This window comes from Osmerus eperlanus, chromosome 14 (assembly GCF_963692335.1).
Source record: "Osmerus eperlanus chromosome 14, fOsmEpe2.1, whole genome shotgun sequence".
Lineage (NCBI taxonomy): Eukaryota > Metazoa > Chordata > Actinopteri > Osmeriformes > Osmeridae > Osmerus > Osmerus eperlanus.
Genome location: NC_085031.1, coordinates 15,691,805 through 15,707,919, shown reverse-complemented (window position 1 = coordinate 15,707,919; position 16,115 = coordinate 15,691,805). Strand labels below are relative to the sequence as shown.

Genomic DNA, 16,115 nt, shown 5'->3' with positions numbered 1-16,115 from the left:
AGTTGGAAATATTGGGACTTGAAAGATATGTACGATATGGTATGAAAGTTTAATATTTTAGCGATTAAAAAGGCATATCTCGCGACGTTGCATTGTTCCCGTTGCCATGCCTACAATCCACAACGCATCACACTAATATTCATTCATAATAATATATCAAAGGGTATGTCCACTATTGAAATTTGAATTTACATAATACAAGGTATAAGTGGGTTAATGTGACTTGTAAACTAAGCTAAACCTTGTTTGTAAACTAAGCTAAATATGAGCTAGCATATAGTATATGTGATGTAATGTGAACAACACTGTGAATAGTACTGTAGCTATGAAAATGAAGCTAAAAACATATCTTACAAAACCACACTCCAAGACCAAGAGCTCCACACTTCTTTGTCTGCATACAAAAGAAAGCTTGTCGTTCTGTCTAAAAATAAATAAATACTATGAGAGATTCTATGTAACACATTCCCATCCTCCAGTCCCACCTGTAAAAGAGTCCCTGAGGAAACGAGAGGCGAGGGATTCAGGTTCCGCAGGTGTGGACGTTCCGGCCTCTGGCTGCGTCCTCCAGCAGGGAGAGGTGGTGGGTTGGGGAGAGGCTGAGGTGAGACACACAGCCCATCAGCCCCCACATGCACACGCCCTGCGCATCCACGACTCGCTCCTTCACCCCCCCTGGAACCAGCCCAAACACCAGGATCATCATCATCATCATCTTCTTCATTAACATCATCATCATCACCACCACCACCACCACCATCATCATCATCATCATCATCATCATCATCATCACCACCACCACCACCACCATCATCTTCATCATCATCATCATCATCATCATCATCACCACCACCACCATCATCATCACCACCACCACCACCATCATCATCACCACCACCACCACCACCATCATCATCACCACCACCACCACCACCATCATCATCACCATCATCATCATCACCATCACCATCACCACCACCATCATCATCACCACCACCATCATCACCCTACACTGACCCAGGAAGAGATCGGTGTTGGTGTTGAGCTGTCTCATGTTGCCAGGTGACCTTCCAGTGCTGCTCTCTGATTGGTCCACAGTCAGCGTCCCAACCTGGCCTTCTCTGGGGGAGATAGTCATAAAAGCAAATTCTAATCAGACTGGTCAGCTGGACCAGGAGAGAGCAGTTCCACCCCTGCTCACAACGACACACCAGCCACCCCCCCACTCACTGTCACGGACTAGCACGGTTACCCAGGTTACCATACAGTTGTCACCTGAAGTCCCTTTGTTAAATCATCTTTGTTAACTGACAATTAGTGGCGTACATGGATAGATAATTCCCATTACAGAGTGACTCGAAGGTCTAACTGTCAGAAATGTAATTAGTGTAACAAAAGGCACCTGACTGCTTTGACCCAATGCCATTGGCCATCGCTGAAGGATCCATTCACCATCAGCGTGGCAACACCACTCCCCAGGTTATAGCTAGAGGAGGTTGAAGAGACCCATGTTACACACACACACGATATGCACACACACACAAACATGACATGCAAAGACACACACACACACGGCTACCTGAAGAGGAGAGCCCCGCTCTTCAAGCTCAGAGACATGAAGTCAGTGTTGACCCTAAGAGGCATGTGCCCTCGCCATAGCAACAGTCCATCCTGAGAGAAGCTCCGGAAGCGGAGGAACACACTGGTGCTGTAGCCTGACACCCTGAGACGGGGAGGGAGGGAGAGAGAGGGGGAGGGAGGGAGGGAGGGGGAGAGAGGGGGAGGGAGGGGGAGAGAGGGGGAGGGAGGGGGAGAGAGGGGGAGAAAGGGAGGGAGGGAAAAGGGGAGAGAAGGGGAGATAGAGGGGTGAGAGAGGGAGACACTGTCAAATTATCAATAAGCATATAGTGGTGTTAATCAAAGTATTAACAAGAGAAACAGCACCTTCTTAAAATGTCTTTCTTGTCGTAAGTGAGGTAGCTTCGGCCAATAAACTGGGGCAATGCCACGGGCTCTGTGACTGGAGAGTGAGACCTGCACTTACTCACACTGTTCACTAGATGGAGGAAGAGATCCTCAAAACCATTCAGACACGATAAACACGTTAAAGTGTACTACTAACACTACACACTAACAACTACAGGCGCAGTCAAACTCACAGTTCATGCCGTATGTCCCACACTCTGCAGAGCAGGGTCAGGAAAGGGGAGGAGAGAGGGAGAGGAGATAGAGAGGAGGAGGAGAGAGGGAGAGGAGATAGAGAGGAGGAGGAGAGAGGGAGAGGAGATAGAGAGGAGGAGGAGAGAGGGAGAGGAGATAGAGAGGAGGAGAAGAGAGGAGGAGGGGAAGAGAGGGGGAGGAGATAGAGAGGAGGAGAAGAGAGGAGGGGAAGAGAGGGAGAGGAGAGAGAGAGGAGGAGAAGAGAGGGAGAGGAGATAGAGAGGACGAGAAGAGAGGAGGAGAAGAGAGGGAGAGGAGATAGAGAGGAGAAAAGAGGGAGAGGAGATAGAGAGGAGGAGAAGAGAGGAGGAGAAGAGAGGGAGAGGAGATAGAGAGGACGAGAAGAGAGGAGGAGAAGAGAGGGAGAGGAGATAGAGAGGAATAGAGAGGAGGAGGGGAAGAGAGGGAGAGGAGATAGAGAGGAATAGAGAGGAGGAGGGGAAGAGAGGGAGAGGAGATAGAGAGGAATAGAGAGGAGGGGAAGAGAGGGAGAGGAGGAGAAGAGAGGAGGGGAAGAGAGGGAGAGGAGATAGAGAGGAGGAACAGGAGACGAGAGAGAAGAGGAGGAGGTAAGCAGCAGATACACGTAGAACCAGTATATCTATAAATATATACACGCTCACTACATATTTCATTTTTACATTGAATTTAAATTCATGTGGCAGACACTTTTATCAAAAGCGTGCATATAGAAAGAACAGCAGAAGATGAAGGACCAGACGTGCAGTTCTGACAGTTTGTTTGGTGGTTACAGCCAAGGGAAGAGTCTACATTTAAACATTGCAACACTACAATGAAATACAGTCCATACAGTGCATGCAGTACATACAGTACATGCTGTATATACAGTATATACAGCACATACAGTACATGCTGTATATGAAATGTAGAAGTTATTGGAACACAGACGTGTCACCTTGCTGGCAGTGTTTCCCCGCGTACCCCAGAGGGCAGTCACACTTGTACCCAGGGCCTCTGGGCTGGCACCAGCCTGCGTTCAGACAGGGGTTTCCCATGCAGGGGTGCAGGGAGTTGTCCAGGTTGACCCCGGCTGAGAGGTCCTGGGGCAGGCGCAGGCGCTGGCCGTTCACGGTGATCTGACGGAGACAGCAGGAGTCACACACACCACGGGCGGGCCTCTGGTCTGAATGTGCTCGTACACTGACGGTGATGTAATTTCCTGTAGGTTACTGTGACCTCCAGAGGTCATATAGACAAGGTACTGCTCTGGCCTGTACTGTCCTGTACTTTTCTATGCGGTATGTAGCCTACTGTGTCTTGTGTTCACTATAGTGTGGGCTACTGTGCTATTGTTTTGTAGCTACTATGCTGTGCTATGATATGCTATGATGTGCTATGCTATGATGTGCTATGCTATGCTATGATGTGCAATGCTATGATGTGCTATGCTATGATGTGCTATGCTATGATGTGCAATGCTATGATGTGCTATGCTATGATGTGCTATGCTATGATGTGCTGTGCTATGCTATGATGTGCTATGCTATGATGTGCTATGCTATGATGTGCAATGCTATGATGTGCTATGCTATGATGTGCTATGCTATGCTATGATGTGCTATGCTATGATGTGCAATGCTATGATGTGCTATGCTATGCTATGATGTGCAATGCTATGATGTGCTGTGCTATGCTATGATGTGCTAAGCTATGATGTGCTATGCTATGATGTGCTATGCTGTGGCAAACTATGCTGTAATACACCGAGTTGTACTGAGTTTGACCCTAACCCTAACCCAGTCCATGCAAACCCTGCTGGCTGCTGTACCTTCTGAATGCTGCCAGTGAAGGGCTGGATGAGACCAGTTTGGCTCTGAGTACTGCTGTGATCAGGGACGCCCCCAATGAACAGTGGACCCCCACATCTGATCTGGGTGAACGCCCCCTGCAGGACAACACACGCACACACACAATTACACATAAGGTCTGATGGCCACAGTTGGCTCCCTCTGGCAGTAACCCTCATCATTACATTCAGTCATTTAGCAGACACTCTTATCCAGAGCGACTTACAGTAAGTACAGGGATATTCCCCCGAGGCAAGTAGGGTGAAGTGATATGCAATATGTTTACACTGTTAGTACAACTGGCTAGCAGTTTGCCGTACATAGTAGGACTATGTCCAGCAGGCTAACAGTAACCACTACACACTAGGAGTGTGTGTGTTCCATGTGTGTGTATTCCATGTGTGTGTATTCCATGTGTGTATTCCATGTGTGTGTGTTCCATGTGTGTGTATTCCATGTGTGTGTATTCCATGTGTGTGTGTTCCATGTGTGTGTTCCATGTGTGTGTTCCATGTGTGTGTTCCATGTGTGTATTCCATGTGTGTGTGTTCCATGTGTGTATTCCATGTGTGTGTGTTCCATGTGTGTGTATTCCATGTGTGTGTATTCCATGTGTGTGTGTTCCATGTGTGTGTTCCATGTGTGTGTTCCATGTGTATGTTCCATGTGTGTGTTCCATGTGTGTGTTCCATGTGTGTGTGTTCCATGTGTGTGTGTTCCATGTGTGTGTTCCATGTGTGTGTATTCCATGTGTGTGTGTTCCATGTGTGTGTTCCATGTGTGTGTTCCATGTGTGTGTTCCATGTGTGTATTCCATGTGTGTGTGTTCCATGTGTGTGTATTCCATGTGTGTATTCCATGTGTGTGTGTTCCATGTGTGTGTGTTCCATGTGTGTGTGTTCCATGTGTGTGTTCCATGTGTGTGTTCCATGTGTGTGTATTCCATGTGTGTGTATTCCATGTGTGTGTGTTCCATGTGTGTGTGTTCCATGTGTGTGTGTTCCATGTGTGTGTATTCCATGTGTGTGTTCCATGTGTGTATTCCATGTGTGTGTGTTCCATGTGTGTGTTCCATGTGTGTATTCCATGTGTGTGTGTTCCATGTGTGTGTATTCCATGTGTGTGTGTTCCATGTGTGTGTATTCCATGTGTGTGTATTCCATGTGTGTGTGTTCCATGTGTGTGTATTCCATGTGTGTGTGTTCCATGTGTGTGTATTCCATGTGTGTGTATTCCATGTGTGTGTATTCCATGTGTGTGTGTTCCATGCCGTGATCACCAGTGCCCTACTTCTGCCAGGCCATGCGAGGGCCTCTGGGAGTCCACCTGGAGGATGCCTGCCCTGCCAGTCCTCCACGCCCGCAGCTCGTGCCACTCGTTCAGGGAGACGGGCGCCTCACTTCTACACAAACAGAAACAGCAGTTTACTGATGTCAGGCTCTGCCCTACACATACTGAACTAGTGTTTCATAACGGAAACCCCAAAATACTGTCAGATCTATGTGCTTCTGAACCTTGATTTTCCGCTTTGCTTTCTACTTTCTTTTCGGCACTTATTTCGCATGTCAATACAATGCAGCAGAGTTCACTAACATTGACCGTGAGGACCGTTAGTCCCGGGTGTGTGCCTCTTTCGTGTGCCTGTTGCGGCTCTCCAGGGCGGAGCTAACCTGATCACAGCAGTCCCAGAGCCACAGTCGAAGCGTAGCTCTGGGTGGCCTCCCGCCAGAGTGACGGACAGGAAGTCCCTGGTGTCTGTGTCCTGGCTGTAGAGCAGCGTGCCGTCGGGGGCCCCTGGCAGGAACACCACCTCCAGCTCCTGGAAGGACAAGTAGTGATGGGGGCCCCGGGGCCAGGGGGCGCTAGCGTACGAGCGCACGGACGCTCTGAAGAGAGGGACCACCAGGAGGAAGCCTGAGGGGACCACGCCGAGAGGGAGGGTTGGTGTGTGACTGTGTGTGTCACTCTGTGTGTGTGTGTGTGTGTCATGTACAGTATGTGTGTGTGTGTGTCACTCTGTGTGTGTGTGTGTGTGTCATGTACAGTATGTGTGTGTGTGTGTCACTCTGTGTGTGTGTGTGTGTGTCATGTACAGTATGTGTGTGTGTGTGTCATGTACAGTATGTGTGTGTGTGTGTGTGTGTGTCATGTACAGTATGTGTGTGTGTGTGTCATGTACAGTATGTGTGTGTGTGTGTCATGTACAGTATGTGTGTGTGTGTGTGTGTCATGTACAGTATGTGTGTGTGTGTGTCATGTACAGTATGTGTGTGTGTGTGTCATGTACAGTATGTGTGTGTGTGTGTGTGGTACACACTATCCTGGCACCTCCGCCCCCTGAAGCCCAGCGGGCACAGACACAGATACCCGTCGGTGCTGCTGGTGACGCAGGTTCCACCGTGGGCACAGCTGACGTCAGCACAAACACTGGCACTACACACACCTGCAAGGTACACCCACACGCCAGTCAACGTAGCATGGTGTGTGTGTGTGGGGGGTGGGGTGTATTTGTGTGTGTGTGATAGTCTCGTGACACGTAAAACCAACTCACCCACGTCCGCTCCACTCAGAGCCGATCCTATTGGCCAGGGCCTCATGTCCATCATCCTGTTGTTGATGCTGAGCATCTGGATACACCCCTGGAAGCCACGATTGGTCCCCGTGGTCCTGATCAGCCAATAGACATTGGGGGATCCGCCCACATAGAGAGGCGTTCGGAAGGTGATCTTGGTGTAGTCTCCCTGGAGGAGTCAGAGATGAGGAAATGTGTTTGACTCCAAATCTGTGAGTTTGACTCCCAACCTGTGAGTTTGACTCCTTGCTTGACTCCTCTCCTGCACATCTGACTCCCAACCTGAGTTTGACTCCCAATCTGTGAGTTTGACTCCTTGCATGACTCCTCCCCTCCACGTCTGACTCCCAACCTGTGAGTTTGACTCCCAACCTGTGAGTTTGACTCCTTGCATGACTCCTCCCCTGCACGTCTGACTCCTCACCTGTGAGCTTCCTGTGACGGGCGTGTCATTGTCCATCCTCAGCCAGCCCGTGACGCCCACCCTGGCGACGGACACCGTGTGCCACCGGCCCGGCGTCACGCGCCGCCCGCTCACCATGTGCCCGCTGCCGGTGCCACAGTTGAACCGGAAGTGGAGCCTGCCGTGGATGAGCGCCAACGAGGCGTAGTCACCCTCGCCCTGGTCACTCTCCCCACAGAACAGAAGCAGCCCGCTGTCAGAGTCCGCCTGCAGGACACACACACACACACAGCATCCTCAGGATCCTTCTTGTGAGTAACTCTGTAGAAGAACACATCTAAAGTAGACAGCTCGTTCTACCTTGAAGTCCAGGGTGATCTGTAGCGTGTGGTAGGACTTCTTCAGAGGCTCAAACGCTATGTGGGAGAAGCCGTGGAACTTGGGATAGCTCGCCATAACCACTGGAGGACCAAGAATGGAACAATAATAATGTATTTTAACAGACGATTTTCTCCAAAGGGGGTATTGTGAGCTATACCAATTCCTATGGCTGCCCAGCAAGGAAGAACACCTGGACCAGGCTATACAAGATGAGATAGATCACCAGGCTATACCAGGTGAGATAGATGACCAGGCTATACCAGGTGAGATAGATCACCAGGTTATACCAGGTGAGATAGATCACCAGGTTATACCAGGTGAGATAGATGACCAGGCTATACCAGGTGAGATAGATCACCAGGCTATACAAGGTGAGATAGATCACCAGGTTATACCAGGTGAGATAGATGACCAGGCTATACCAGGTGAGATAGATCACCAGGCTATACAAGGTGAGATAGATCACCAGGCTATACCAGGTGAGATAGATCACCAGGCTATACAAGGTGAGATAGATCACCAGGCTATACCAGGTGAGATAGATCACCAGGCTATACAAGGTGAGATAGATCACCAGGCTATACCAGGTGAGATAGATCACCAGGCTATACAAGGTGAGATAGATCACCAGGCTATACCAGGTGAGATAGATCACCAGGCTATACCAGGTGAGATAGATCACCAGGTTATACCAGGTGAGATAGATCACCAGGTTATACAAGGTGAGATAGATCACCAGGTTATACCAGGTGAGATAGATCACCAGGCTATACAAGGTGAGATAGATCACCAGGTTATACCAGGTGAGATAGATCACCAGGCTATACAAGGTGAGATAGATCACCAGGTTATACAAGGTGAGATAGATCACCAGGTTATACCAGGTGAGATAGATCACCAGGTTATACCAGGTGAGATAGATCACCAGGTTATACCAGGTGAGGTTAACATTGTCAGCAGAGTCTCACCCTCAGAGCAGGCCTCTCCCCCCAGACCCAGGGCACAGTAGCAGCGTGACCCCCCGCTCTGGAAGTCGTCAACACACACGCTGTGGGCGGGACACACGGTGTCCTCACAGATCAGGTCGTGTAGCCCCCTCCTCCCCTCCTCCTGGTGGAGTCCCCTCCTCCCCTCCTCCTGGTGGAGTCCCCTCCTCCCCTCCTCCTGGTGGAGTCCCCTCCTCCCCTCCTCCTGGTGGAGTCCCCTCCTCCCCTCCTCCTGGTGGAGTCCCCTCCTCCCCTCCTCCTGGTGGAGCCCCCTCCTCCCCTCCTCCTGGTGGAGCCCCCTCCTCCCCTCCTCCTGGTGGAGTCCCCTCCTCCCCTCCTCCTGGTGGAGTCCCCTCCTCCCCTCCTCCTGGTGGAGTCCCCTCCTCCCCTCCTCCTGGTGGAGTCCCCTCCTCCCCTCCTCCTGGTGGAGTCCCCTCCTCCCCTCCTCCTGGTGGAGTCCCCTCCTCCCCTCCTCCTGGTGGAGTCCCCTCCTCCCCTCCTCCTGGTGGAGTCCCCTCCTCCCCTCCTCCTGGTGGAGTCCCCTCCTCCCCTCCTCCTGGTGGAGTCCCCTCCTCCCCTCCTCCTGGTGGAGCCCCCTCCTCCCCTCCTCCTGGTGGAGCCCCCTCCTCCCCTCCTCCTGGTGGAGTCCCCTCCTCCAGCCCCCAGCGCTGGCGGGGGGCGGGGGAGGACGGGGGAGCAGGGGGGAGGGAGGTGAGGAAGGGCTGGTGGTGGAGTTGGATGGCGGGGTGGAGACAAGGGAGACTTTGTCAGGATGTGGCGAGGAGGCTAGGAGGATCGGGCCGGTGACTGTAGTCCTGCTGGGAGTTGTAGTCTTTCTGACCTCCCGGGAGGAGATCTTTTCTTCTTCTCCTCCTGTGTCTGAGATGAGAGTCTTGGAGCTGAGTTGAGATCTTCTACTGGTCTCTTTAGAGTAGATAAAAGTCTGGAACACATAAATATGTCAAATTAGTATATATTTATCGGAGGAAAAAAAACATCTATTGTGAGGTGAAAAACTATTGTACCTCTCGAAGAGGAACGTTATGACGCAGTCCGTGAACGTCACTCGCTTCCTCCTCAGACAAGTTGTGGTTGCCGGGGTAACCCAGACCCACAATGCCACTGCCTTCATTCTGAGAACCTAGGAAAGAACATTCTGGATGATGCGGGTTGATGAGGATTAACTAGGCAAAAGGTAACGGCAAAACACCCCGAGTGCTCACTGAGGGTCCATGCTGGGTTGCTGATGGTGCTGGGAGGACTAATGCCGAAGCTGTTGACCGCCTGTACAGCGAACTGGTACTGGGTGTCTGGGTCCAGACCAGGCACAACCACAGAGCTGCTGGCCACTGAATCTTCAACAGAGGTCCAGTTGGAGTCCACTCCTGGTCTGGAGAACATGAAGACACACACACACACATAACTTGGTGCCGCACTGTGGGGGAGCATGCCGGCGATCTGGAATCAGAGGTAATTCATGAGCGACGGTGTCTAGTGTGTGTTTTCCCTCCAGGCCGGCTCTCCTTTTTACAGAGACGTCGTTTTGGCTCTGGATCTGCTTCTGCTGTCGGCTTACTGCTGGTACCACCATGACCCCCCGTTCCGTGTTCATACGTATATCTTATACAGAACTGAGAGGCGGCATAAAGGTGCAACATTTACGCCTTGAAGCTGTGTAGGTTTCTCTCTCTTTTTTACTCACTCTTTCACTCATTTCCTCTCTTTCTTTCACTCACTCTTTTGTCCCTACCCCCTTATCTCCCTCACTATGCCTTTCCATCTCTCACTTATTCACTCTGTCCCACTCTCCCTCTTTCTCTCTCCCCTCACACTCTCTCACACCCTCTCTTTCTCTCACTCATTCTCTCTCTCCAACTCTCCAACTCTCTCTCTCTCCCCTCACTCACCCTCTCTTTCTCTCTAGGTATTCAGAAACACACTTGTAACCCCCCCCCCCCCCTATTCAAGACAGGAAAGTGGTTTATTCATGTGGGATTCATTCTTGGTTCTTTGGAGCAGAAGCACATTCAGGGAAGGCCCCAGAGGGAACTTCAGTTTGAAGGACAAACGCACATCCTGGTTTCCTCCTTGATCCTGGTGTGTGGTCGACAGGGGACATGGAGATATCCTCAGTCCTGAGGTCTGTGTGGAAGAATCTTTTAACCCTTCTCTTGAGACTGGGACCAGTACATTCATAAAAACTAAAAATACCGCGCTCCAACCACCTCATACACACGCACACCTGATTGGTAGCCGACGTGTGGTCATGTGACTGGCTCCAAGCCTCCAGGCATATCTTGCTGCAGACACACTACTGTATCACAGACACACAAGGGGCGTGGATCGTACCTGATGTGAGACACGAGAAAGCGAAGGGCTGCCGGGCCGCCCTCCCTCTCGGCGGGTTGCCATGACAACTTAATCTCAGTGTCTGACACAGAGACCACCCTTGGCTGGGAGGGCACGGCAGGGGACATACAGATCTCTGTTTGGGGGAGGGGGAGGGGGATAAAGGAGACAAGGGGAGATGAGGGGGGGGGGGAGATAAAGGAGACAAGGGGAGATGAGGGGGGGGGGAGAGATAAAGCAGACAAGGGGAGATGAGGGGGGGAGAGATAAAGGAGACAAGGGGAGATGAGGGGGGGGGGGAGAGATAAAGGAGACAAGGGGAGATGAGGGGGGGGAGATAAAGGAGACAAGGGGAGATGAGGGGGGGGGATAAAGGAGACAAGGGGAGATGAGGGGGGGGGAGATAAAGGAGACAAGGGGAGATGAGGGGGGGGGATAAAGGAGACAAGGGGAGATGAGGGGGGGGGATAAAGGAGACAAGGGGAGATGAGGGGAGGGGAGAGAGATAAAGGAGACAAGGGGAGATGAGGGGGGGGATAAAGGAGACAAGGGGAGATGAGGGGGGGGAGAGAGATAAAGGAGACAAGGGGAGATGAGGGGGGGGAGATAAAGGAGACAAGGGGAGATGAGGGGGGGGAGATAAAGGAGACAAGGGGAGATGAGGGGGGGGGATAAAGGAGACAAGGGGAGATGAGGGGGGGGAGATAAAGGAGACAAGGGGAGATGAGGGGGGGAGATAAAGGAGACAAGGGGAGATGAGGGGGGGGAGATAAAGGAGACAAGGGGAGATGAGGGGGGGGGGAGAGATAAAGGAGACAAGGGGAGATGAGGGGGGGGGATAAAGGAGACAAGGGGAGATGAGGGGGGGGGAGAGATAAAGGAGACAAGGGGAGATGAGGGGGGGGAGATAAAGGAGACAAGGGGAGATGAGGGGGGGGGGAGAGATAAAGGAGACAAGGGGAGATGAGGGGGGGGGAGAGATAAAGGAGACAAGGGGAGATGAGGGGGGGGGGAGAGATAAAGGAGACAAGGGGAGATGAGGGGGGGGGAGATGGAGGGGGCAGGAGGACTGGGGTTATTATTCCCAGTTCAATGTGCGTGTCTTTCAGCAGTGAACCAGCATGGCTGCACAGGGTAGCAGGGCATGGAGACTAACAACAGGGTAGCAGGGCATGGAGACTAACAACAGGGTAGCAGGGCATGGAGACTAACAACAGGGTAGCAGGGCATGGAGACTAACAACAGGGTAGCAGGGCATGGAGACTAACAACAGGGTAGCAGGGCATGGAGACTAACAACACAGCCACACCAACACACCGCAGGAAGACACCCGAGTCTCATTCATTCACAACTACAATAGGGAATTACTGCATTCCCTTATCGATATGAAACCACTTTTCTGAACAGCTCAAGTTCTTATCAATAATAGTATAGAACAGAATACGATACATGACATTTTCATTCATAATATATATACAGTATATATACTGTATAAGGGATATTCAGGACAGATTAGAAAATTTAAAAAACTGGGGGTGAAGGTGCTGACTCCATATGATGAATAATAATAAACACAATGTAGATGTATAGTCATACAAGGTGAACATTGAGGTGTGTCTGACCTGGGGCGAAGGTTCTGATCCTGCGGGGCACACTGGGACGCCCCTCCCCTGCCCACCCGTACGCCCCCACGCTGAACACATGCTGGGTGCCAGGCCTGAGGCTGCCCACCTCCACGTCCTGACACGGGCAGAAGGACACACACACACAGACACACACAACATACAGCATACACCCACAGCATGCACAACATACAGCATACACACACCGCAACACACAACATACAGCATACACACACCGCAACACAACACAGCACCCACAGCATGCACAACACAGCACACACAACACAGCACACACAACATACAGCATACACACACCGCAACACAACACAGCACCCACAACCACAACCACAAAGCACACACAACATACAGCATTCACACACCGCAACACAACACAGCACCCACAACCACACAACACACAGCATACACACACCGCAACACAACACAGCACGCACAACACAGCACACACAAGAGTGATATCCGTTAATTATAATCAATGAAAGTCAACAAAACTTGAAGTCCAAAGCTGTTAGAGTGAAGCCGGGAACTTACAACAGCTGTTTGTCCATCGAACTTTACCTGAGGGTGAACAGAAAAACATTCCAGCGTAAGTACATCCCCAAACAAAGCGAACAATATTCTTTGTATTGCCTCACGTCGTGAAGCAGAGAGAGAGAGAGAGAGTGCTTCTAGAACTCACCGCAGCCAACACATCCAAACTCAGGGGAACGTTCACGGCCAGGGCAGAACTTGCAGGGCGCCCGTTCCTCATGACCGTGTAGAACACCTGCAGAACCACAGAGGAAGAAGAACATTCATGGTGTCATGTTTGTTTACTAGGGACCAACGTTGGAGGACCGGTGGTCAAGGTAACGCCAGGGCTGGAAGCAGGCTAGGAAGTAAAGATATGAGTGGTTAGCACATTATGAACACATTATTAAACTACGTTTTCCAGAGACCCAAGCAGAGAGAAGGATTTTTCATGCTTCATTGGACTGTATTTTTCAAGTGAAGTCTAACAGGAAAGGCGCAAGGAGAGAGAGAGAGGGGAACACATGTAGAACAGGGGCAAGACCGGGACTCAAACCCAGGCCACTGAGGTAAGGCCTCAGCCTATTTACCTCAGCCTACATGGTCATTTATTTCATTTAGACATTTAGCAGACGCTCTTATCCAGAGCGACTTACAGTAAGTACAGGGACATTCTCCCCGAGGCAAGTAGGGTGAAGTGCCTTGCCCAAGGACACAACGTCATTTTTCACTGCCGGGGAATCGAACCGGCAACCTTATGATTACTAGCCCGATTCCCTAACCGCTCAGCCACCTGACTCCACATGGTACACACACTTATCGGGTGAGCTCCCGGGGCGCCCCAGACGCCTGTGTTTTGTTTACCCTTAGCTCATCCTCCAGCAATGTGACGCGAGCCCTGATGCGAAGGGGCCGAGCTCAGTGACAAAACAAGCGTTCCTGTTTTCCATGGAGGACGAATGACGACGGCTTAGCGAACCGTCGTAAGGAACGCTGCTTCCACGTCACAGAGAACAATACCACTGTCACTTACCCTCTGAAAGGCAGAATTACACGGACGAAGGATCTGGACACGAGACAAAGGCCATGAATAATTACACCAAACAGCTGTTATCAAAGAATACCTCCAGTCTTCCCGCCTGTCCACAGGAATTACCGTCATGGTGCTGCTAGTACTTCTAAGATGGCTGTATCATTACCCCTTGCTCCTTCTCTCTGTCTCTCTCCCTCTCTCTCTCTTTCACTCTCTTTTTGTCTCATCCTCTCACCCTTTCCGTCACCGCTACCTCTCTTTCTCCCTGTTTTTCTCTTTTCTCTCGCACTATCCCCCTTTCTTCCTCCCCCCTCTCTCCCCCTCTTCCTAACTCTCTCTCTCTGTCACTCACACCTTCTCTTTCCCCTCTTCCTCCCCCCTTCTCCCCCCCCCTCACCCTCTAGTCTAGATCTCCGCCTCTGTAGGGTCAGGTACAGGAAATCTCAAGGTTCACAGGTCAGTTACAGGTGAACTCGGGGTCCATGGGTCGACATTGAGGTTATCTCCTAAACTAAAATGTGACTGGAGAGGAGGAGGAATAAGATTGGAGCCCAATTCTACTGGAAACACGTATGCCAGAAAAAGACAAGGATCTCCTTGAGAACATTTTCTGTCTCTCTTTATATCTCTCTTTCTCTCTCTCTCCATCTATGGCTGTGGAGTTATGTACTTTAAGTCTTCACATTCAGACGTGGCATGGTGCCTTATCAAAAAGAGTAGTGGTAAACAGTTATAACTGCACCTGTGACTGTTAGTTACCTGGTCTGCCTGCTTGAAGATTTGGTTATTTTGCTCTGTGCTGGTAGATATTGTACAGACCATTCCTTGACTGTATAACTTTGCACTTCTGATCCTTCGTTTTTTGCTGTAGTCTACTCAGCCTATATAAACTGTAGTTCTGGATAAATTCGTTTGATAAATAAATAACACGTAAAACGTAGATGTTAATATCGGGTAGCAGCATTATGCCTAGCGTCTGTGTCACCGAGGTGACGCGAGCAGGTCAGTCTTACCTTGTAGCCGGTAACCGTGCTGACGTGCCTCCACGGTATCCGCCACCGGACCTGTACCGCGCTGCAGTTGATGGTCTGCAGCTCGATGTCCAGGGGCGGACTGAGTCGCTCTGGAGAACCGTAACAACAGGTTAGCTTCCGGCCGCTCTGTTTGTTTACAACCCCAGCAAAGTTCTGGCCAAACTCACTAGCTAGATGAGTCACAAGCCGAAGGGAAATAATTCTGTATAGTACTTTTGCCCCTTTTTATCATGTTGACATCTACAATTACGCGTCCCATTTTGTCATTTAAATCGATCAAGCCTTTCCCATGTCTAATAGCATGTAATCAGTTTCTTTTCGTCCTAAACGTAAATTAAACCCACCTCTGACATAAATCCTCTGTTTAATCGCAGAAGTCATCGCCCACGCGCATGTGAAAACCATCAAAATAAAAGGCAGGCGTGTTTTTCGTTTAAAGATCACATCCATTTCTTGCACATATCAGAAAGACACCACGATTAAATGGACATCCCACCCGGATTAGGCAGGTGCGGGTTAACTGCAGGGAAGAGCCAGCTGTCAATCAGGCAGGAGCACGGGCGTTTGAGCAGCAGAAGACTCCTCAGCACGCCCGTGTCCCGGGACCGGGGGAAGCTAATCGGCGGGAGTTGTCTGCGTGGGCGTGTCGCTTAAATCTTAATCTTTAAAGCGTCACGGTGATCAACGGACCAAGTGTGGGAGACTGCCTTGTCAAATTCTCTATTATTGCCCTAACTACGGAACAACAACCTCGGAACGTTCAACAAGTGTCCAGTTGGCTCGTTTTGTTTACGAGAGAGGATGATAGTCAACCGAATATTTAACGGATGCCAGCTTTTGATGCCCTGCTGGTGGTTTTCAACGTATCATTGAGTTGTGTTAACTATCTGTAACATCTTTTGATAGATTGACTTGGTACCTTGGAGTCAAAATGTTGTGATGATAAAACTATTCCTAATAATTTTTCGTAATTACTGTAATCAAAACTTTTTCTGGGGGTGGAACTGAGGTTTAAGGTAAATCTCTATTTAAATCCAGCAGTGAGTTACTGTTACAATACATTTATCATCAAGGTTAGCTAAAAAAATAAAATATATTAATTTTTTTAGGCCCTATCTCTCAGAACATAGAGGAATAAGGATTCTCATACGTTGCTGTGACACGTACAACCGACCAGTA

At 50.3% G+C, this 16,115-nt stretch overlaps 1 protein-coding gene across 1 annotated transcript; it reads right to left on the bottom strand.

Annotated features, from left to right (window-relative positions):
• Positions 1-30: 30 nt before the first annotated feature.
• Positions 31-15,753, bottom strand: LOC134033942 (pikachurin-like). Its single transcript, XM_062478230.1, has 24 exons — positions 15,281-15,753; positions 14,916-15,025; positions 13,039-13,125; positions 12,891-12,917; positions 12,342-12,459; positions 10,720-10,855; positions 9,594-9,760; positions 9,396-9,511; positions 9,017-9,313; positions 8,353-8,494; positions 7,364-7,464; positions 7,025-7,270; positions 6,580-6,769; positions 6,346-6,471; positions 5,699-5,942; positions 5,319-5,430; positions 4,010-4,126; positions 3,137-3,317; positions 2,160-2,183; positions 1,945-2,020; positions 1,580-1,723; positions 1,403-1,486; positions 1,018-1,121; positions 31-675 (listed from the first exon to the last, which is right to left on the bottom strand). The coding sequence occupies exons 1-24, from the start codon at positions 15,384-15,386 to the stop codon at positions 524-526; spliced, it is 3,207 nt and encodes a 1,068-aa protein (XP_062334214.1). The 5' UTR covers positions 15,387-15,753; the 3' UTR covers positions 31-523.
• Positions 15,754-16,115: the final 362 nt, after the last annotated feature.